The sequence below is a fragment of the Chrysemys picta genome, chromosome 5 (genome assembly GCF_011386835.1).
Source record: "Chrysemys picta bellii isolate R12L10 chromosome 5, ASM1138683v2, whole genome shotgun sequence".
Classification (NCBI taxonomy): domain Eukaryota; kingdom Metazoa; phylum Chordata; order Testudines; family Emydidae; genus Chrysemys; species Chrysemys picta.
Genome location: NC_088795.1, coordinates 139116685 through 139139135, shown reverse-complemented (window position 1 = coordinate 139139135; position 22451 = coordinate 139116685). Strand labels below are relative to the sequence as shown.

Sequence of the window (22451 nt, the reverse complement as noted above, 5' to 3'; positions counted from 1 at the left end):
AAGAACAGGAGTACTTGTGGCACCTTAGAGACTAACAAATTTATTCATCCGAAGAAGTGGGCTGTAGTCCACGAAAGCTTATGCTCTAATAAATTTGTTAGTCTCTAAGGTGCCACAAGTACTCCTGTTCTTTTTTCTGATTATGTGTAGTTTGAAAAGACTGAAGGTGGAAGAAGGAAGAATTGGAAGTGACAAGAGGGACAGCGTGTGAGAGAGAGGAGGAGACCCCACCATGAGAAAGGCTGTACTAGATGGGATGAGCCAGGTTTCAGTGAGTGCAAGGCAATGGAGGGACATGAGACAGATCAGAATCTGCAGCGTGTGTGTTTGAGGTGGCCCAGCCACTCCATTGGGAGTAGCAGAAATGAAAGGGGAGGTGGTGAGGATGAGACTAGTCCATTCCTGGGAGTAGAGAGGGTGCAGGTGAAGGCTAGGGCAGAGTAATAAGGATCCTCGCCAGAGATGGAGAGAGAGCAGAGGAGGAAGCAATGTGGGATGTGGATATGTGAGGATGAAGAGATGGATTCATCGGACTCTCACTCTGCCTACCCATCCCACGGGTGTATGTGTGCACCTCTCCCATGTCACCTCTGCCCACAAGACACCAACGCATACTGCTCTGAGATTTCAATGTGCATTAAACTAGCCTCACCCCTGCCCCCAATGTCACCACGATGACAACACTGGAAACTAAAACCATCAGACAGAACATCTGCAAGCCCTTACGTTCCAACAATTAGTAAGCCTCCTTAGCTAGACACGGAGCATATCTGAAGAACAGCACATTCCCTTCATTAGTTGGACCCCCAAAAAAGTGACTGAAAACTATTACTTCTTTCCACGCACACGGCAAAGAATGACCTTTCAAGAAACTGGATTGGCTTTCATGGCCAGAAAAAAAAAAAAAAGTCTTTCCATAAACAATTAGTCTTCTAGTAACTGTTAGCATCAGGTAAATTCAGAACAGTTAATAAGACCAATTTAAATACCAGGAGACAAAAAAACACTTTCCAGACATTGTTACTATGCCTGAGTCTCTGACAGGATGAGATGATCAGAGCCATTTTCTTTGCAGATTCAGAGATGCTAACTTGACTTAACTTAAGTACTAGGTAGAATGGAAAAAGTTTGCTCTCCATTATTCCCAAAATAATGGAGCTCAGAGTAGAAAGCCTATTCTATATTATGTTGCAGGAGGGTTTCTGAACAAGGACAATAACAGCAGACACAACATGAAGGAAACCAATTAATGGAAAAGATTGTAGAAAGAATGGCATTTAGAAGATAAAGAAAAAATCATTGAGAAGTTTTAAAGAATAGTGAGAAAAGTCGTATTTCCTTGCTGTAAATAGTTTTGGGTTTTTTTTAATACACATTTATGTACAATTCACCAGGGATCGCTTTCAAAGTCAATGCAATGGCAAGGTATTTGTGAAACATATAGTGTAAAAATGTAGCTACTATTTGGAAGGAGCTCAGGATGCAGAAACGAAAGCATATTGCATGCTAATGTTTTACACTGACCATGGGAAATTGACACTGGTTCTTTCAGCTCTGTAATTTTTCACTATGCACAGCACAGCAGCACAAATGCCAGGTTATGCTGCTAAATGGGAGATCTGGATTATACAACACACCTCGGCCTCCTAGACTTTGGGCTACTAGAAGTCATGGGCAAAGTACAGAAAAACATGTCAGCGCTTTGCAGCTGCATCAGAAACAGAAAACAGACTCTCCTAGCAGCTGTAGAATAAAGGATCATTCCGTTTCATATAGCAACACTTAACAGTTAAAGCAGTTTTTGAAACACTGAACTACAATCGTTAGATACCCTAGCATAGAAAAGGACAGTTAAAACTGAACAGGCATGCTAAGCTTATCAGTAGAATGCAACACAAGACCCTACCTGTTTCATTGCCGTCTCTCCAATCTTGTCAGAGTGCTTACGAATACTCTCCAGGAAGTCTTTGAGGTCTGACATGGAAACGTCTTTTATCTCTTCACGCAGTTTAGGGATATTATCCACCATGATCTTGCAGAAGCGGTAGTGGCTCACCTGTGGCAGGTACGTATGCTCAAGGTGCTCTAATGTCTTCAACGCAGGGTAATGTCTGGGAAGAGTGTAAATCAGATTCAGAAGTATACAAGACTATTCTGCTGTTCCACTTGACATCAGAGGATGATGGCAATAAATTAGCACTTCTATATACCCCTGGATCTCAAACCACTGTACAGAAGTACACGCACCTCAATGCTCATGTACAATATAGGGGGAATTATTCTCACATTTGCAGATAGATAAACTGAGGTTTAGCAAAGTTAAAGTGTGGACATACTCTGAGAAGTGATTGTGTAAAAATGGCTCTGCTTTACTAAAGAGATGTCTGTCTTGTGCATATTGAGAGTTGGATCTGGCTACCTGTCTAATTCTTTCAATATTGCCGAGCACTGTTAAAAGCCTCCCACCCTAGAAGCGGCTGCATTTACGTGGCGGATCAAGTAATTCCTATATATCCCTTCCCTACCTCACAGGGGTGCCGGAAGACACAGTGTTTGAAACGCACTTTGAAATCCTTGGCTAAAAGGCACCGTAGGAATGCAAACGGTTATTCGTATCCAGCTTCTTCATTTATTTATTTCACTATGGTGCCCAGAGGCTCCGGTGAGAATCCAGTCTAGGTGCCGCTCAGGATACAATGGCTATCGTTGGCCCAAAGAATTTTGCTCTGATGCTGTTACTTCTATTCCTTTGTACTTCATATTTGAGCGTAAACTCACATTTACGTAGCACTCACTTTCCATCCAAAAGGACTAAGCTACACTAGCTAATTGTGAACATAAAATAGATCTGATGAAGGGAAAACCATCAGAACATTGGCCCATCTAGCCCAGTATCCTGCCTCCAACAGTGACTGACGCCAGATGCTTCAGAGGGAATGAACAGACCACAGCAATTTATTGACTGATCCATCCAGTCCCAGCACGTAAACCTTAACTATGGAGCTGTTAGCGATATCTCTGAAAATTTATTTTGATCAGCACAAACATGTCTCTAGAGTGAAATAAGGCAACCATAACAGGACACAGTTTTGGAGACGTAATATAGAATACCACGTCCAAAGGGAAAAGCTGTGGAGGTGAAAATTTAAGTAGGAACACAGCAGAGATTAAATTTGGCCAGGAGAATGTGAGTAAAAAAACCCAACTCAAGCAAAATACGTGTGTAGGCATAAGATATGCACTACCATATCACTTTAAAAAAATAACACTCAAATCTCTTTTCAAAACAATTGTTACGTAAACATACAGTCAAGTCAGGGGAAATTATTTTAACTAAAAATTGAAAGGACCATTAAGAGCAGCAGAAGTCACATAGTTTAATCTTGTAACATGGGGCACTATTTATATTACAGCGGGGTACAAAAAGCTATTTGCAATAAAATGTAATCCCCTCTGGAGAGAGAAACTTAAGAGTGGACAGAAAGCCAGAGCTTAAACTGGAGGAATAAACACACATTGGGGTTTTGTTATATTTTAGGATATTGTTTATTGAAGTAGAAGATGCTAAAATGTGGCCTGCAGGAACAGTGTGTGTTCACTGATGAGGTCTACGACTGCCTGCCGAAAACAAAGTCTAAAATATCTGGAGCAGGGAGTAAGTGCAGAGGCCAGTGATTTTTATTAATGAAGTAATGCAGCTTTAGCCCCACAGTGCCTGGTGAGTTCTTAGCACAAGCAAGGCGTCCAACTGCGTTCTGCTCTCTCAGACAAGAACAGCGGCGCCTCAACCCACGACAGAAATCTGATATTTTTGAATCTAACATCTTACATTAGGTTATCTTTCACCCCAAATGATCCCAAAGTGCTTAACAAGCTACGCGCACAGAGGGATCATTTCACCAATGAAACGCAAATGCTTTTGGGGTGAAAGGATGGCAGCCAGGTACACAGATGGGCAAGAAGGCATTTTTGGCCAAGAATATCTGGGGCCTACTCTTATGAATATTGCCCTGGTAATCTTTCATGTACAAACCCAGAGCAGAAAGGATCTCATACCTTACTGTCTTGTCTAAGTGGCCACGTATAATTTAGGGGGGCTTTATTGGCATAAAAAGCTATGCAAGTGTTACCAAAGAGGACATCTCTCAGCTGTCAGCCAGTGGTTGGAAAAATCCCGTTAGATCCGCACACTGTTTTGGGGGTTTGTCAAGAGTTAATTTGTCAGCAGTGTTCAATCCTAATGCAGTGACAGGTTCGTATATCGAGCAATATCTCCGCCATCTCTCTTTTTCTCCCAGGCTAGGCACAGTTTTTCCTCATCACTTTATGAGACTAATGAGTCCTGATCATCTGAGGAAATCTCTCTCACTTCCTTGGATTTTGGAGAAGGAAGTGTTGGGTCTCAATCTCTCCTGTACTCTGGGTTGTACAGTCAATCCTCTCCAGCACATCACGCACAGTGAACCAACTGAGACAGGGTATTCAAACCTGAAGCTCAGACTACCAACCCATCCCCTATGGGCTATCAAGAGGAGACAGATGCAAAAAGGGTTTAATTTGTTTTGCTGCTTTAGTAAATGGAGCCATCAAATCCAGACAAAAACTAAGTGTTCAGATTTTACTTAAATATGGCCCTCAATAATAATTTCTATACAAGTCAAAATGAATCAATCAAAAGAAAAATTGAAGTGGTTCCCAGAATCAGTTCATGGAAACACTATCTAGAATGAGGGAATCATATGGCATATGAATTCCTTTCAGTTCACGCCACTGTGATCAAATCCAGCTCCCCCCACAAACACACCACCAATAGCTACGAATCCCAGCTACAATTAACATTTTAATGAACATCTCATCGGTCAACAGATAAGCCCCTCACCGATGCTATACACATAGTCAAAAACTAGTAGACTAGTAGGCTACCTTACACCATGCTCAGACATACTAATGAGGGAAACCCCTTCTTGAACAGCTAAATAACGCTCTAACTTCCCCCCTCTAGTCTGACTTTCAGGAGCAAGCGTATCAATTTACCCAAGGCTTTGGGGATGCAGAAGCACAGGGGCTGATAGTATTTGTTGGGTAAAGGTGTTTCATGTCTGGTTAGCTATTTCTAGTTTGGAGTAAGTGCTAGTTCAATGATTTTTTATGTAACTGACTGGTGAGCCTAGGATGGGGGGGGGGTGTCAGTCAAATTGAAATATTTAAATAAAAATGTAAGTGTAAGTATGAACCTATTCACTAGAAAAACCTGGTATATGAGGAAAGATTATACATTGTTACAACGACTATTCTAATCTGCACCTGCATTTGGATTAGACTGAAGAGAGGGTGAGTGGAAGAGTGGTTTGAGAGCTACTAATGAGAAATTAGATAGTTTCGAAGCTGAGCAAACTGCAGTATAGATCTCTCAACTCCTGAGAATATCTTCCTTTGTTGAGTTTAACTTAGGCCTCCAGATGGGTGCTTTGTGATTCTTCAACATGCATCAATCTGTAAAATTTACCTTTTAGATGTCATTTGCTCTCTCAGTTTGCTGTACATCTCCAGAACTGGGGAGAAAAGAAAAAAAACATACATACATTAAGACAAAATATATGAAATTAAATCTAGATGAAACTGTACCAGTAGCAATGATCAATTTCAGATTCCTCACCAGGAAGACACAGTGTTAGTTTATCGACGGTAGCAGAAATATTTCTCTGTTGTAGTCGACATTGTTTCAGCTCTTCCATTGCTACTACCAACTTAAAGAGAAGAAAAGAAAATTAAATTATGCCAACGGTGGTAAACAAACAGCTTGTATGTATATGTCTCCATGATGTACTCATCTCTCACCAAGTTCCCAACAGTAGGTCTACAACAATGCCTGCTAAGAGAGTTAAGGAACTCATTCACTCATGGAGTAGGGAAGAATTTTGAACCCTCAGGAAGTTACTGAGCAAAGTTCTATGTCTGTGTAGTGCAGTAGGTTAGACTAGCTCATTGTGATCCCTTCTGGAAACAATCTATGAACTGTATTCCACTCCACATATGCAAAACAGTATGGTCCCCCTCCTTGCATGAGGAAAGCAAGACTTGATGGATGCACAGGAGCCAGTAAACAGAGCTGTAAACAGGGGAGTTTGAGTGGGACTTCTATTAGTGGAGCAGGGAAGAGGCAAGCCCCTGGTTCGTAGGGGCAGTAAGTGAGGTTTTTTGTGGGTATGGTGTGTTTTTTCTGTTTTGTGCAAGTTTTTTTTCCTTGTTCAGTTTGTAGAGGCTGGTAGGGGGAAGTGTGCTGTGAGCAAAGCAGAGCCCTGATAAGGGGGTGGGGCTTCCCTGATGAGGGGGCCTATAAAAGCAGCCAAACAGTCAGCCAGAGGCAGAGGTGCAGCAGCACAGGAGCCAACGAACACAGGTGTAAACAAACAAGGGAGTTTGAGTGGGAGTTTGAAAGTGGAGATGGGGGAAGGAGTGGGGAGGGATGTTCTGGTTTTGATTTGGGATTTGTTTGGGGTTTTGGTTGTTTTCTTTTTGGGGTTCTTGGGGATTTCTGGTTTCCCACTTTGGTTGGTTGGTTGATTTGTTTGTTTTATGGAAGTGGTTTGAGTTTGTTTTTCCCCTAAGGTTTGCCAGCTCTAATCTCCGTGAGAAGCATCAGTTCCATCCCCCTCAGCCAGAGACAGATTATCTCTCCACACACTTTGCTAGTGGTTGTCAAATTTTAAATGGCCGAAGTATCACGGCCTCAACCACTTCCCTTGGGAGACTAGTCCTCACTCCAATAGGTCTTTTTCTTTTCCATTCTACGTCGGTTCTTATACTGCATTCATACATTGTCTATCTTAGCACCTTTTAGTAGTACATGAAGAAACAGAACTAACGTGCCCAAGGGAAGAAGTGTGTGCAGGGGAGTGTTTTGCTTCTATTTTTTTTTTTAAACGCGCGTGCGAGCACACACACACACACACACAGTTATACATTTATGTTAGAATAGATGAGGGCAAAGAAATGCACCTTGCACTCAGCTCCTGAGGGAGTTTATTTCAAAGTCTTGGGCTGACACCCAAGAGAAGCTCCGTCTCTCGCATAAAAGAGCTTTACCCTTAGGGCTGGTCTACACTGGGGAGGGGAATCGATCCAAGATACGCAACTTCAGCTACGCGAATAGCGTAGCTGAAGTCGAAGTATCTTGGATCAAATTACCTGGGGTCCACACAGCGCGGGATTGAAGGCCGCGGCTCCCCCGTCGACTGCGCTACCGCCGCTCGCTCTGGTGGAGTTCCGGAGTCGACGGTGAGCGCCTTCGGGGATCGCTATATCGCGTCTTAACGAAACGCGATATATTGATCCTGGATAAATCAATTGCTACCCGCCAATACGGTGGGTAGTGAAGACATATCCTTATTGTAGTGAGTTCCATTGTGCCTGAAGAGCAGGGCTGTTGGTCATGGTCTTCCTCCCATAGGCAGAGCCTCTTTCTTTCCTATCAAGTCTGACTTTTCCTTTTCTCAATCATAGCCCTTTATTCTGATAGCTATGCCTCCCTGGATCAGCCTAAATAATCTCCCCCATTCCTTGGTGTTTACCCCATTCAGACTCATGTACACTGATGTCCTCTCGGCCGTCACGAAGTTATTAGTTGGCTATCTCAATCTCTTCCAGAGCCAGTCCTAGGGATGTATGAACAGTGCACTCGCCAGCAGCACGCTGTTGGGGTCACCGTTTTTCAAAACACTGACATTTACCACAGGGAACTGTCCAACATTGGCAGGAAGATGGAATAGGTCTTTTCCACCTCTGAAGCCCATAAACCAAAGTACTTACTTTGAACGTACCGACAATAAAGTGAATTTCTTTGTGAACTAGGAAGATGGAAGAGGCGAGAAGAGCAGAAGATTTTTATGGGAATAAGGAGCACGTGGTGAGAGTCCCTCCAGGAGGAGGAGAAGACGAGTTGCAGGAATAGACGTTTCTAGACACTTCTCCTATATTATATATATGCACACAATTGGCACTGATCTTTCTTCATATATCAGTGCCTCTAGCTCACTAACCAACTGTGTTGCTATCCAACAATTTCCCTTCAATTTGTCAATATGCCTTTAGTTGTAAGATGTAGAAGACTGAATGCAGTTAAAGGGGAAACCACACCCAAAACATATAGAGCTTCACTTGCTCCCTGGTTCGATGCCTCCACATATGCAGCTGAGGACCACGTTGACTTACTGCTGCTGTACTGCTCTGCAAACTGACCCTTCAGTGTTTATTGGCACGAGTAAGCGGTGAAGGATTGAGCCCACTGTATGTCCATTATCATTTCAAAGTCTTCATGCTTTCCAGGTTTCCCCGTCCATTCAGTTTTAACCCACAAATTATGGAAAGGGATGGTCGCTTCATACGCATCCCCATTACATCTAATGACAATTAGGTACAGGTATCACAAGTATTATACATATTTAACACTATGGTCACACAAGTGATCAATAGTATTGCCCACACAGCTGTGGACTTCTGAAACAAGAAGTCTGTGCATTCTAATGGTATTATAATACATTAAAATATTCAAAGCTAATAGATCATATAAGGGAGGCTTTTAAAAATACAGGGCTTACTTCCTTCCCTTCACTCTGCAGTTTTCTATTCGTGTCTGTCACTTGATGCTGTGGGAGGAAAAGAAAAAAAAAACACATTAATTTTAAAATTTACATGTAATCAAGAGGTATTTGCACAAGAGCCTTTACTATGGATTTCACCAGCTTCCCTGCAATTTCTTACAATTTCCTTCTGCGCCCCCTAAAATAGATGTGGTTAATTTGGCTTTCTGTGGCATTCAGTGGATTTTCTGACATAAGGAAAGATCCTAAGAGCAGCACAGATGATATGAAGGTGGCCATACAAGAGTTTCTTGCCAGTTACTAGACACCAGTGGAAGACAGCAAGGGGTAACACAGCGAGATGCCACCTTTGAAAAGCTGTGCCCCATAGCACAATATTCTGCCATTGTTATTCATGTAAAGTTGTAACTCACTACTTGAATTCTATTCTATAGGAGTAAAGGAGGCATGATCTGGTCCCTGAGTCAAGTGCATTTTTTGTCAGCAAGTGAATGGCTTCTTATAAACTGAATATCGATTAGCTCACATGCTGTTTCATACGGCAGTTTATATGAACCGTTCAAAGTAGTTGACGGGGAAGGGGAGAAGTGGATGAATCCACGTCGACGTGGTACCTGTTCTTGAAACAGTGATGTTCAATCCTGCAAAGTCTAAATTCTCTGGATCAACAGTTATAGTTATCAAGTTATATAAAGTTTATAGCTATAAAGGGCACTGGGCTTGCTCCTGTATAACACACAAAAATTAAGATAGTTCCTGTCCCAAATGAAGGGGTTTACATATTGTAACAGGGCCGGCTGCCTCACATGCATGCCTGTTTAGTACAGGGTCAAACTACAGGCAGCCTGCCTCAGTTTCCCGTCTTGGACTGTTCAAATAAATTTCATTTCAGGCTTTTTTGGGGTCAAAAATTACCCCTTATTGGGGACTGAGCTCATTAATATAAAATAAACCGCAAATAAAATTCAAACCCCAAAACAAAGTCCATTCATAAGTCCACACAAAAAAAAGGTTTCTCTTCCTCCTCCCAGAACTTACTGCCTAGAGCCTTTGCCATCCTTCCCGGGTTTGATCAGGTTTTCTCCCAGGCCTCTCTGCCATGGAGAGCCTCTCTCTTTCTCTCTGCAGACACTATAACAGTTTCCTGATCTTCCCCCTTCATTGCAGCCACTTGCTGTCCTTTATAGGGAATTATCCAATTCACCCCAGGTGAACTGGATAATTCTGTCATCAGGGTTGGCTAGCCCAAGTTCTTCAGCCCTTAAGGGGCGAGCCACCCTGTTACACATTCTTTGGCCAGGGAGGAAAAATTGACCAAAAAGAATTTTGGTAGAGTACACATATGAGTTTACACAGAATTGCACTGATCTACTGCTGTCTGCAAGCTTCCATTGAATTTCAACTTCTTGCTCAGCTCTCTCATCACTGAATTTTAAAAACTAATCCATAACTTTAACAAATTACATGAATTTCTTGGATTTTATACAAAAGCAGCGAGAGCCAGGATCACAGCACCCTGAGCTACCACAGAGAACAAAACAACACAATGGATTATGGAGATTTACCTAGCTCATAGAACTGGAAGGGACCCCGAAAGGTCATCGAGTCCAACCCCCTGACTTCACTAGCAGGACCAAGTACTGATTTTTGCCCCCGATCCTTAAGTGGTCCCCTCAAGGATTGAGCTCAAAACCCTGGGTTTAGCAGGCCAATGCTCAAACCACTGAGCTATCCCTCCCCCCTGTAGCAAGCAGCCCACCCTCATCACCTCTGTTTCCAGCAGAAGAGAAGTTGAGCTTATACCAGGGATGGGCAAACTTTCTGGCCTGAGGGCCACATCTGGCTATGGAAATTGTATGGCGGGCCATGAATGCTCACAAAACTGGGGTGTGGGGTGCAGCCAGAAATGAGGAGTTCAGGGTGTGGGAGGGGGATCCAGGCTGGGGCAAAGGGTTGGGATGCAGGGGGGTAAGGGCTCTGGCTGGGGGTGTGGGCTCTGGGGTGGGGCTGGGGATGAGGGGTTGCAGGTGCAGGCGGGTGCTCTGGGCTGGGACTGAGGGTGGGAGGGGGATCAGGGCTGGGGCAGAGTGTTGGAGTGCAGGAGGTGGTCGGGGTGCCAGCTCTGGGTGCCGCTTACCTCAAGCAGCTCTCAGAAGCAGCGGCATGTCCCCCCTCCGGCTCCTACGTGGGGGCGCAGCTAGGCGGCTCTGCACACTGCCCTGTCCACATGTGCCGTCCTTGCAGCTCCCATTGGCCACGGTTCCTGGCCAATGGGAGCTGTGGGGGCAGTGCTTGGGGTGGGGGCAGCGTGCCGAGCCCCTTGGCTGCCCCTACGTGTAGGAGCCAGAGGGGGGACATGCCGCTGCCTCTGGGAGCCACGCGGAGTGGGGAAAGCCCCCGACCCCGCTCCCCAGCTGGCGCTCAAGGGGCAGATTAAAATATCTGGTGGGCCGGATGCGGCCCCCTAGGCCGTAGTTTGCCCACCCCTGGCTTATACTCAACTCTTCACCCTGTCATGATCCCCTTATATGAAACCATTACTCACTACAAACTCTGATGTCTTGACCAATTGCTATGGCTGCCATAGCAAGGATCTGCTGCTGCAGCCATGCTGAGAAAAGAGCAGCAACTAAGGGTAGGTCCACACTACCCGCCCGATTCGGCGGGTAGAGATCGATCTTCTGGGATCGATTTATCGCGTCTCATCTGGATGCGATAAATCGATCCCAGAAGCACTCCCCCATCGACTGCGGAACTCCTGCTCGCCGAGAGGAGGAACCGCTGTCGACGGGGGAGCTTGCCTGCACTGCGTGGACCCACAGTAAGTAAACTTAGTTCGAGCTAGGAAACGTCGACTTCAGCTACGCTATTCTCGTAGCTGAAGTTGCGTTTCCTAGATCGATCCCCCGCCCCAGTGTGGACCAGCCCTAAGATTTCTGAATGAATTAGTATTAGTGAAACATGTCAGACTGACATCCTAGAAATGAGGTCCTCTGCTTATCCACTACAACATGTATGGCAGTGAAAACTTCCCCTAAACTGCCCCACAATGTACCTCAAACGTAACCTGGAATACTCCAATTCTAGAGGTGGAAGGATCATTCAGTCTCCATAAGCCATTCAATCCTTTACATCTCTCACAAAAATGTAGACAAGACAATTATGATGTTGTGTGGAGGATCTGTGATATAAAGAGGACCAAGACGCAACTCATTCCACAGTGGCTGCTGATTGGCCAACAGGTAGCAATGATTTTTGGCCACTTCCAACTTGGGTCAGATTGAAACTGGTGACCTAGCAGTGAAAGGTTTTAAACAGCCGCCCCAATACCAGTTGCCTGAACTGTCCAGCCCCCACGACGGCCAGACTTTTTTAACTGCTTGTGCTTGCCTCCATTAACTTATCGCATTGCAGACAAGAAGGATTCACCTCATGACTTAACTTTTTACAACTTCACCGGAGTGGTCGCATAGCAGCGCTCCCCCCACCTCCTGCAGGAGGTTCAGTTCTCCTGGCTAACTGCCCTACACAAAAACTGCTCATTTCCTTTATGATGTACTGAGATATTTCAAGTAGAAGCATGGTATCTCCTCTGAAGATTATTTTATTTTCTTATACTCCGAAAAATCTTACTAGGAAAAAGAATTCACGTAGGCTAATTTAAACCTGCCCCAAAAAAGATGCCAAGTCTATACAAGTCTCCTATTAAAATTACATCTCAATCCCAGCTAAAGCAAAAACGAACAGGAATCCGTTCCGCCCTTGTACATTCTGTTTTTTAGAGTCACAGACACACACAGAAAAACAGATGATTATTTACATAGGAGTTCCATAGACACACACACAGCTTTTCAGACAAAGAGATTTGGAGATTTTATAATCTAAGACAGACAAGCACAGCAAGGGGTAACAAACAGCAGGTGGGGACATGGGAAGGATGAGGATATGGTAGTGAAGGATCATGAGAGGGGCTTACTTAGTTCATTCTTCTCTATATGGAACATGTGGTACCAGGCATTTGTTTAAATTAATTATAACATAGGAACAATCAGATGGAGGGCAGGAGAAGAGCAATGAGAGGGCAACTGAAAGGAGTTATGAGCAGGAATATGAAGGAGAAGAGAGTGCAGTACATGGTACCGAGGACATTCATGGTACAATATTTTACAAGCCAAATAAGCAAAAGGTTATTTTAAAAAAGTAAAACTAGGAGAGATTAAATGTAAAAAAGTGAATTTGTGCAACCTTAAGGCTGCACAGTTATAATCAAAGAGTAAGCAGAAGTTTAAATGTTGCCATGATTAGAAATTTGTCCAGATAAGAGTGACACCTTTTTGAAGATCTGTTCCTGTGACTATTTAGTTACATCTGGGTTACTTTTCTGGCAAAATGTAACTTGCTACTCCTGGTAGTACAGCAGAGCCTATACAGCTAAGGTAGGGAGACCATAACGAACCAGTGTCCCAGTGGAGAGCTGCATTGTTGGGAGATATCTTCTGGATGAGTCGTAAAAATAATAAGATAATACTAAGAGTTCCTGACTATGTGTTAGCCTTAATAAGCACACAGTATTGCCTGAAAAAGTTAGAGAACTTAACCCTGATGTTCTGATGCAAATTTCAACTTGAATTCTGACACCTAAAATGGACAGAGCAGTCTTCTTCACTTTGTATTGTAAACAGTGTTGTGCCATGTTTCACCCCAGCGGTGTTTGCACTTCAGTGGTACTGCGGGGGGGGGATGGGGTTGAGTCCTGCTATTTAGAGTGCCTGAAAGGCAATTCTGTAAATATAAGATTACACAAGACTCCAGAAACTTTAAAAAAAGCATATATAAATGATAAATGCTGTAGGTGAAATACTGAAGATGTAGATTTAATGCATATGCTATGGAAATATGTAAGACTAAAACTATCGAGGAAAAAACCAAAAACAAATACTGTACTGAATGAATAGTTGGAACACAATGAACACTCTCCACTGGATCCATGGATGGGTCTCCAGGGAAACCCTCATGAGAAGGATTCCACTACTTTTCACAAACAGATTTCTGCATATTCTTCTCTTGGACCATTTTATAAATCAGATAGCTATGGAAATCGAGGGATCCCTAAGGGCACATGAATGGACTTCACAGTGTGCCACCAATAAAGAAGTGATTTGTAGATTGAGAAACCACAACAAGTCTTTTCAAAGAATGTCGTATTCTTGGCTAGAAACAATGGTATAAGAGTAGGCTATTTCTTTCATACGTTCTTTGGCCTTAATCCTGCAATCGGCGTTGCCTGTCAATGGGCCTCCGGGCGAGAGCAGGAGTTTCCCTGCATGCATAACTGCAGGATGGTGGGCCTGTATGAGTAAAACCTGAAGTCCTGCTAGGATATGCCTTACACATGCACTGCGATAAAGAAACGTACGGTTACTTTTAAAACCTCAGCATATTAGAAGATGAAACTTTTTTACTCTCCAAAGAATTTTTTAGTATTCTCCCCTGACACATCTTCTCCACTTAGACTTCCATACAACCACCCAAAGGTCCCACGTCAGGCTGCCCCATCCTTCCAAGTGAGAAAGGCTAGCTGTGTTACACTCCGGAGACAATCAAGATGTCTTTGGGGGGTGGAGGGTGTCATTGTCACTAAAGAGCCAGCAATTCACTGTTCTTGGATGGTTTCTGTCAAACTATCGGTGACTCCTTGCTGTTGAAACCTGTAACGAAACTAGGCCTCGAGAATACACACCTCCACATCAATCATGCCCTACACCACCCTCAAGAAAATACCACAAGAAAATGAGGCAACTTCCCCAATTCCGGAAACTCAGACGAGGGAGGGTTTGTTCTGATGTTACATTTTTAGAACTCACAAAATTGTTCATTCTCCACATTTTAGGTTACAGTGTCTGAGAGAAAGTTCCGAGGTCACCTGTTACTCCACCTGCCCCCTATACCTAGAACAGACTTCATCATCATCTGGGTTCTCTCTTTCCCCTCAGAGCTCATCCCTAGTTTGCTTGCCACTGCTGATCTGCACTTAAAGCTTATTTCACTGAGGGAACTGGTATAAGCTATACTGGCAAAAGTGCAGTCTTTTGCTGGTCTAAGGTGTGTCTATACTAGAAGCGTTTGCTAGTATAGCTATAGTGGTGTAAATGACCAGCAAAGCTTTTCTAGTTTAGACAAGGCCTTGGTCCTTCTGACGTTTCTCACAATCCTCCAGGTTTCCACTAGCCAAAATAATTTAGGATCATTGTCAAACTTCAACTCACAGCCTAGCTCAAATGAGAGCAGAGTTACAGGGTATGGCTACGCTGTACTGAGGGGGCAGGGAGCGACTGCAAAACATGAAGGCATAACCGAGCTAGCTTTAATCTAGCCAGCTAGGGTATCAACAGCAATGAAGCCACAGCAGCACACAGTGTATGCATATAACCCATGCGACCCAGGTTATATACTCAAGGGGCTAGACTGCACTGAAGTCCATGCTGTCGTAGACTCACCACTACTAGTATCAAAGCTAGCTCGCGTAGGTCTACATGTGCTGCAATCACACTTCCAACTGCAATGTAGACGTACCCAGAGCGACCACACTGCAAAACACTCGAACTACACAGAGTGAATGAATTCGCAGCTGATCAGTTGTAACATGAGCTACTGCATCCCCAACTGCATTACCAGCTTGAAGCTTCAACCCATCCCTCCCGATGGACCAGCTAGCTCAAGCTTAAATCACCCCTTAACTCAAGCTAGATTTCTGTGGGGGACGGGACGGGAGTCATGTTAGGAGCAAAACTCAAGCTACACCTCAAGCTAACAGTGCAGTGAAGACAAGCCCTAAGTCAGTAATGAAAATATTTCACTGTGCCACAATATTACCCTTTGATAACAGAGATATGTCTTTGCTAAATTTCTCTCTTACCTTAAGCTTCTGGGCTTCTCCCCTAACTTTCAGGAGCTCCGTGATAGAATCTACAAAGCCCTGGTAATGGAAGTTGCACATTTTCTCAATCTCTCGGTCATGGTTTCGAATTCGGGCTTCCAGCTTTTCCATGAAACGACCATGCTCTTCGCCATCATAGACAGACCTAAGAAAGAGTTTCCACGGAGGTGAGAATTGCGTCACCTGTTTATATAATTACTTAGAATAAATTCACAAAATGCTAGTCGTTAAGCCATAACCAATAACCTATGGACCAAGTGGGGTGGGGTGGGGTGGGGGGCATGTAAAGTGGCACTTTACTTCTGTTTTTAACTCGTGTTTGAGAATATTCTGGTCTCACGCTCATGTTTTCCTCTTTTCCATTCAACAAACATTTGCTTTCATTCCTGTTTCTCTCACAGACCACAGTGTGTCTATTCAGAGCACTGGTAACTGGACACAGAACCTTCCACCTCTATTTAGGTCAGCAGTTCAAATCCAGCTAAGCCAGGAGAGACCAAAAGGGGCTGCGATTGGACGGGTGATTGGTGGCCTTTATGAAGTGACTCTGTGGGCTTCAGATCAGCTCCCAGAGGACAAGTCACATGAGAAAAGCACAGTCTCTGCTGACACAAATTGCCCCCTTGTTACCACGGTCAGCAGAGCTGTTGGAATAAGTGGGACATGGGACTGAACTCCCCACCTCACCTCCCAAGTGGTCCTTCATTGTCAGAGGTAATGAACAAAGGCAGGAAGGCCTGGGGGAAGCTTGCATTCATCTTCCATGCTGGGGACAAATAGGTAATCTCGAATGGGGTCAATCCAATAACATCCATATGCACTAAATTCACACACACGGAAGTCATTCAACAGGACTTCTTGGGTTCCCATATTCCCAAACAGAGAACTCCCATATAAGATTTGATTACTCCCTGCATGGAAAGCTCAGATTGACACCTAAAAACAAACAAAATCAAACAATGTTCTTTTTGCTCCATACATCAGAGACAGAAAACACTGTAACAGCATCATCACCGACAATTCTGTGAGGCAGACTAGATTACCTACAACTCATCCGTCGGCAGATACATTGCCTCTGTTAGCCTAACAAACTTGATCTTGGCAACAAAATAAGCAGATGTTATTCCAGAAAGATAAGAGTGATGTAAAGTATGAAAGGTACTTTTTTTTCTGATCATAAGCACATTAAAACTTTTCCACTCATGCTAGAAAATTAAATACAGGCTTACAATCCACAGGATATCCCAAAGACACTGACAATTTTAAGACATCTAATTCTGAATTTAGCCTTCTTGACTGACTCGCTGATACTCCTGCAAACCTCGAAGTTTACAGCAAGTGTGTTTAAAAGTGATGTTATGTAATTTCAGAGACCGATTATCTTAATTCACTACTGCTGTCCAGTGATTTGAAAGGTTGGGGATGAAAAGATAAACTACAGAAATACAAAAAAACCCAACTCAACAGATGTATCAAGTAACCCTTTAGAGGAGGTGGTCAACTAGGTGGCTCCTAGTGAACATTTTAAGTAATGCTGGGGGAGAAAAGCACCTAAGTGATTTAGGAACAGGTCTGGCTTTTGGTGGCATTTGTGCTCCTAAATCACTTGAACATTTCACTTTCTGAACCCAAGATAGCATCCTTCTGTGTCTACAGTAAAAATCAAAATGGGACTAAGCGCTGAGGGGGAAAATGTTGAATAATTATCCTTATGACATGCGTCTGACGAAGTGGGTATTCACCCACGAAAGCTTATGCTCCAATACATCTGTTAGTCTTAAAGGTGCCACAGGACTCTGTCCTTATGATGTATTCTTACAACTTGAGTTATGCACTTTCAATCCCCCATTATCAGAAGAGTCGTAATAGGGCGGAAACCCTACATATTTAGGGTCTTTACTTATTCTGCATTGATTGCAAAAGAAAGCTTTTAAATAAGTCCAATTCTACGCACATTTCATGGTCATTGACAAAAAGCAGAGTAAAAAGGCATGCAATTCTTTGAAGTTCACAACACAGCCTTCTTCAGTGCTATCCAGTTTCTGCCTTTGGAATAAGCATCTGAAGAGACAGTGACCTGACATTCATGAAAGCTAGGATGTTGTTACAGTATTGATTATGGTGGTTTTTATTGCACGGTAATCAGGTAGAGAGTTTTGCCAAGAAATGACTATTTAGAACTTAGAGAGAGGCTGCCATCTAGTGATGGTCTATTTATTTGCAATGTTCCTTATGTATATCCTAAATCAACACTGCACATCCTTTCTAATTACCTGCATCTTAGCTACAATCCAAAAATACAAATATAATAGCATATGTATTATTCAGCTATATAACTCCTTGGTGGATGGCACTATAAATTTAAAAGAAAATGGAAACACTAATTGAAAAAGTTCCAAGCTGACATAATGCAGTTCCACCAAGGGAAAAATACTGTTTTGCATTTATATAACACCTATTATCCAAGAGTCTCAATATGATATATGAACATTAAGCAAGCCTCACATCTCCCTAATTTTACAGATGGCAAAACAGATACAGACGTCCAGTGACTTATTCAAGGCCAAAGCATGAGTCAGTGACAGGAAGCAACAAATCCTAGGAGTCCTAGATATCAATCATCAGTTTAAACTTAACACAGCTAAAGCCAAATCCCTTGTCTTCCCTTCCAAACTCTCCCCTTTATCGATCACTGTCTACACCACCACCATGCTCTCTGTCACAACGGCCCATAAGACAGGCATCTTCTTCAACAACACTTGGATCTCCAAGACCCAAACACGCAGGCCACAGCCAAACCTTGCAGCTTCTTTCTCCATAGCATCTCGAAATTCCCACCAGACTGACACCACACACGTTTGTAGACCAAAGTCCTGGCCCTACAAATGAACTCATTGTAGGCAGACTACCGTGCCTGTGTGGTGACCCACTGACTTCAACAGGACTCCCTATGGGTGAAGAGACCCATATGGGCTCACTGCAGGATCGGGGCTCAAATCTTATTTAGGATCTTAAAATTCCTGAATAAAGGAAAAAGCTTCTTTTTCCAGCGACAGCCTTTTAAACCAATGAGGGCCATTTTATTTCATTCTGACAATACATCTGCCCCGTTTTAACTGACGAGTCCCTAACCTATCGCCATCATATTATCTTGAGTATCTGCAGCCGCTTCTAGGTTTTAATAACAAACAACTGTTATGATCATCTAGTCTGACCTCTTGCTTACGCAGGCTACAGAACCTCACCCAGTAATGAATGCATCAAGCCCATAACTAGAGCATACCTTTTAGAAACACGCCGAAGTCTTAACTTCATATCCTCTAAACTCACTGCTGGCACATTTGCCTAGTGACCGCCAATTCTGACTGAATGCCAGTTCCAACACTCAGCTGTTCTTCTCAATTAAATGCTCCCATTAACTCAATCTTGCCATTTAAAATGAGTGCAAATGATGAAAGACAAGATGGGGGAGGTAATATCTTTTACTGGACCAATTTCTGTTGGTGAGAGAGACATGTAGAAGAGCTCTGTGGAGCTTGAAATCTTGTCTCTCTCACCAACAGAAGTTGGTCCAGTAAAAGATATTACCTCATTCACCCTGTCTCTCTAATATCCTGGGACCAACACGGCTACAACAGTGCAAATTCTTAGGTATTTTGGCCACACTACACTCTGCTGTTTGATCACCTTTCTCCCCCTACTATTTGCATTACTCCTGCATTCTCTGACTTACTCTCTTACTTGCCTACTTATGCCTGTAGGCATCCATCACCTAGTCTACATCCATTTTATCCGATTATTCCTCTTGCCCTCACTTCTAACCCTCTCTGGGACTCTATCCCATTTGCATCCAGGCTGACACCTTGTAAAGCCCTTGGAAATGTTCCGATAGAAGTTTTGTAAAAGTGTTCCTTCTTATGTCTGCCCATTGGAGTTTTTGTTTACTGAGCACATAAAAAAAAGCAACTTAAAAAAAAAATTCAAGACTCAACACGACCTTGGATTGTCGTGTTTCATAATGCCCATGTTCATTAAAACAAGCTTTGGTTTTACAAAGGTCAACTGGAAAAAGCTTTTCAGGAAAGTTATAAAAGGCAAATGTACTACCAGAGACACAGTAGTTTCTGACAGTCTTGTTTTTAAACAAAGTTTATCCCATACAGTGAGGCAGCCAAACTTCACCCATCTGAGGCCCATACTGTCAATCATCAGGGCCCTCAGGGCCCCATCCAAGTGGCATGAATTGGAGCACTATGAAGCCACCTTTATCTTTAACATGGTGGTGAGGATCTTTGCGACAGGCCTACACTGCACTGCTCCATCCTGATCCACTGCGCCTTGTTGTCTCTAAGCCACATCCTCATTCGAAAACCTGGATGGCTATGGCCTGCATGCGGCCCTTGGGATTCATTTTGACCACTCCTTGCCATACATCTTGGTAACTCATTAAAATGCATTTAGGCACAGGCTGGGAGGATGGAATGGGGGTTGTGGCTACCGCACAAGACAAGCCTGGAAAATAGGAGTCGAGGGTTCTGTTCCAAGCTCCGCCACAAGCTTCCCGCATGGCCGAGCTAGAAACTGAGGGAAAGGGCATAGAAAAGCTGTGTGAAAATAGGGATAATGCTTCCCAATTGTACAGGGGGGCTTTGAGAGTTCATTCGTTAATATTTGCAAAGGTCTTTGAGATCCCCAGATGGAAAGTGCTATGGAAGTTCAAAGACGACTTATGCAAGCACAGCAGAATACTAATGCAACACTACAAGAAACGCTTCCCAAGCCAGTATTCAGCCTGAGTAGGAACGTCTATAGTTTGTTCTGCATCCTGAAAAGAATGGGTCCAACAAACGTGGTTACCAGCACTCTAATCTGTTTCAAATAACGACAGATTAAGAGCCTGACCCTGCAACCTTTACTCCAAATGGGAGTTTTGCCTGCTTTATGACTGCAGGATTGGATCTCCAACAGAAAAAAAATAAATTGAACAAATTACAGGAGGAGGAGGAGGAGGAATGGGGAGGGAGGCAGGAAATATCTCCCAAGGAATCTCTGGGGACAAAATGAAAAAAAAAAAAAGAATCTGGAACAGTACAAGGACATTCTGGGGACAATGAACAGAAGTGTCTTGCTTTATGTTTTCAATTAATATGTGGAAAAAAAATTTGAGTCTGGTTCCGGACTTCAATTTTTATTTTTATTTTTTTCCTTCTTAATCTTCTGTAGTGGTTTTAAGGCCTCAGAAACATTTCTTCTCATTCGGCTACATAAAAGCACTAGCATTTTGTTTATTCTGAAAGTTAAAAATGAGATGAAAAAAATTAATTACTGCATAATATTAAAAAAAAAGATTAATGCAACATGTCCATGGAAGGGGTCAAACAAAGTTTGACAGGCTCAGATCTGTTTAGTACACAATGTGAAACACCAAACTCATTGAGTTCCTCTGTTCATATTCTTGCGGTTTGCAAAATGTCTGTGTAGCAAAGGGACACCAGCAGATTACACTTAAAAAAACAAAAACAAAACAAAAAAAACAGTTCTCTTACTCGTGTTACTAATACTTGACATTTTTTCCAATTGAAAATCTTAAGTATGGAATTTCCTTTTCATCTTGTATGCTACTTTTATTTGTGCACTTCACTACGTTTTTGCAGTGATGATCGATCAGTCAATCCATTTTCAGGTTTTCCTGAACCAGCAGAGTGTTCTGACATTTGGGTTACAAACCCTGCCAGGAAACATTAAAGCCACACCACTCTTGCATACTTTTAATTAAAAATATTTTTGTAATCATGACAAATTTTGTATTAACAGTCAAAGTGGTTCCTTTATTTGTATAAACTCAAAACCTGTATTTTCAACCTACATTGACAGAGTCCCTTTAACAACTGTAAACATTAGCAAACTACTAGGGGAAGTGATTTAGGTTGTCATGAGATTCTACTCTAGAAAGCAGTTCCTGAAAATAAATCCTGCTCTTTCCAGGGCTCTAACATGGCTGAGTAGCAGTTAAAATATGGTTTGACCCTGCTCTTACAAGCAAGTCCTAACCATATTATAAGGAGGTCAAGAAGCTATCCCATTGTAACCCCAATCCCCACAATCAGTTTGCTTGTGTAGCTAGGATGCTGAGCTTTGAATCTAACCATTAGATGGCACTGATTAACACCTTTCATGAAACGGATTTCCTCAGCGCCTGCCTTCATCACATACAGCAAGATATGCTGTGACTGCCAACTCCATCATAGATGATGGTTCCTGCATGGCTTTGCTGGAATAGGAAATTTAGGGAAACAGGAAGTAGATACAGGGCCTTTAACATTCCAAGGGCATCATTTAAGAAACAAAGGACACAGGCCAACCAAAGCAAGATAATGCAAAAATTCAGGCAAGCTTCCCCCACTTGTCTAGGTGTTATACATAGTGCACAGGTAAATACCGTAATATCACACCACGACCGGGAACATCTCAAACACTAAGGCATACCTTAGTGATAGCAGCCTTGGGACAAGGGGAAGATTGTAAAGAAGACAACAGTATGTAGTGTGAATGCCGGGTTTTTTATTCAGAAAAACAATTTTATTAATTTGTTATGGATCTTTATTAATATGCTAAACTTCAGTAGCACTCTTCGTTTGAGAATCTCAAAGCACCTTACAGCCATGAATTATGTCTCAACACCCTATTAAGTAGGAAAGGGATACATATAGATCACTTCCCCAGCACAGAAGTGGGGCCACTTCTGGAGGGAATACAGCAGCTGCTTAATAAAATTACTACATAAGTTTAAGACAGGAAATTAAGAAATTGTAGGGAAAAATTTAAGGAGTCTGAACAATTATCCGAGGAGGGATTTGGCCAAGAAACTACAGTTAATATCCCTACTCTAACAAAAGTGCTATGGGCCTGCTAAT

At 42.9% G+C, this 22451-nt stretch overlaps 1 protein-coding gene across 5 annotated transcripts in view; it reads right to left on the bottom strand.

The window, feature by feature from the left end:
- The window catches only part of EXOC6B (exocyst complex component 6B), a 442104-nt gene that overhangs the window by 352761 nt on the left and 66892 nt on the right, over window positions 1-22451 (bottom strand). For all 5 annotated transcript variants that reach the window (XR_006175726.2, XM_005291461.4, XM_042855633.2 and 2 more), the window contains exons 2-6: window positions 15517-15682; window positions 8598-8645; window positions 5657-5747; window positions 5507-5552; window positions 1907-2111 (exon numbers count right to left, since the gene is read on the bottom strand). Coding sequence is in view for 4 of the 5 variants with exons in the window: in XM_005291461.4 (XP_005291518.2) it covers window positions 1907-2111; window positions 5507-5552; window positions 5657-5747; window positions 8598-8645; window positions 15517-15682 (556 nt within the window). In the remaining variant the exon portion in view is untranslated. The remainder of the gene's footprint in view (window positions 1-1906; window positions 2112-5506; window positions 5553-5656; window positions 5748-8597; window positions 8646-15516; window positions 15683-22451) is intronic.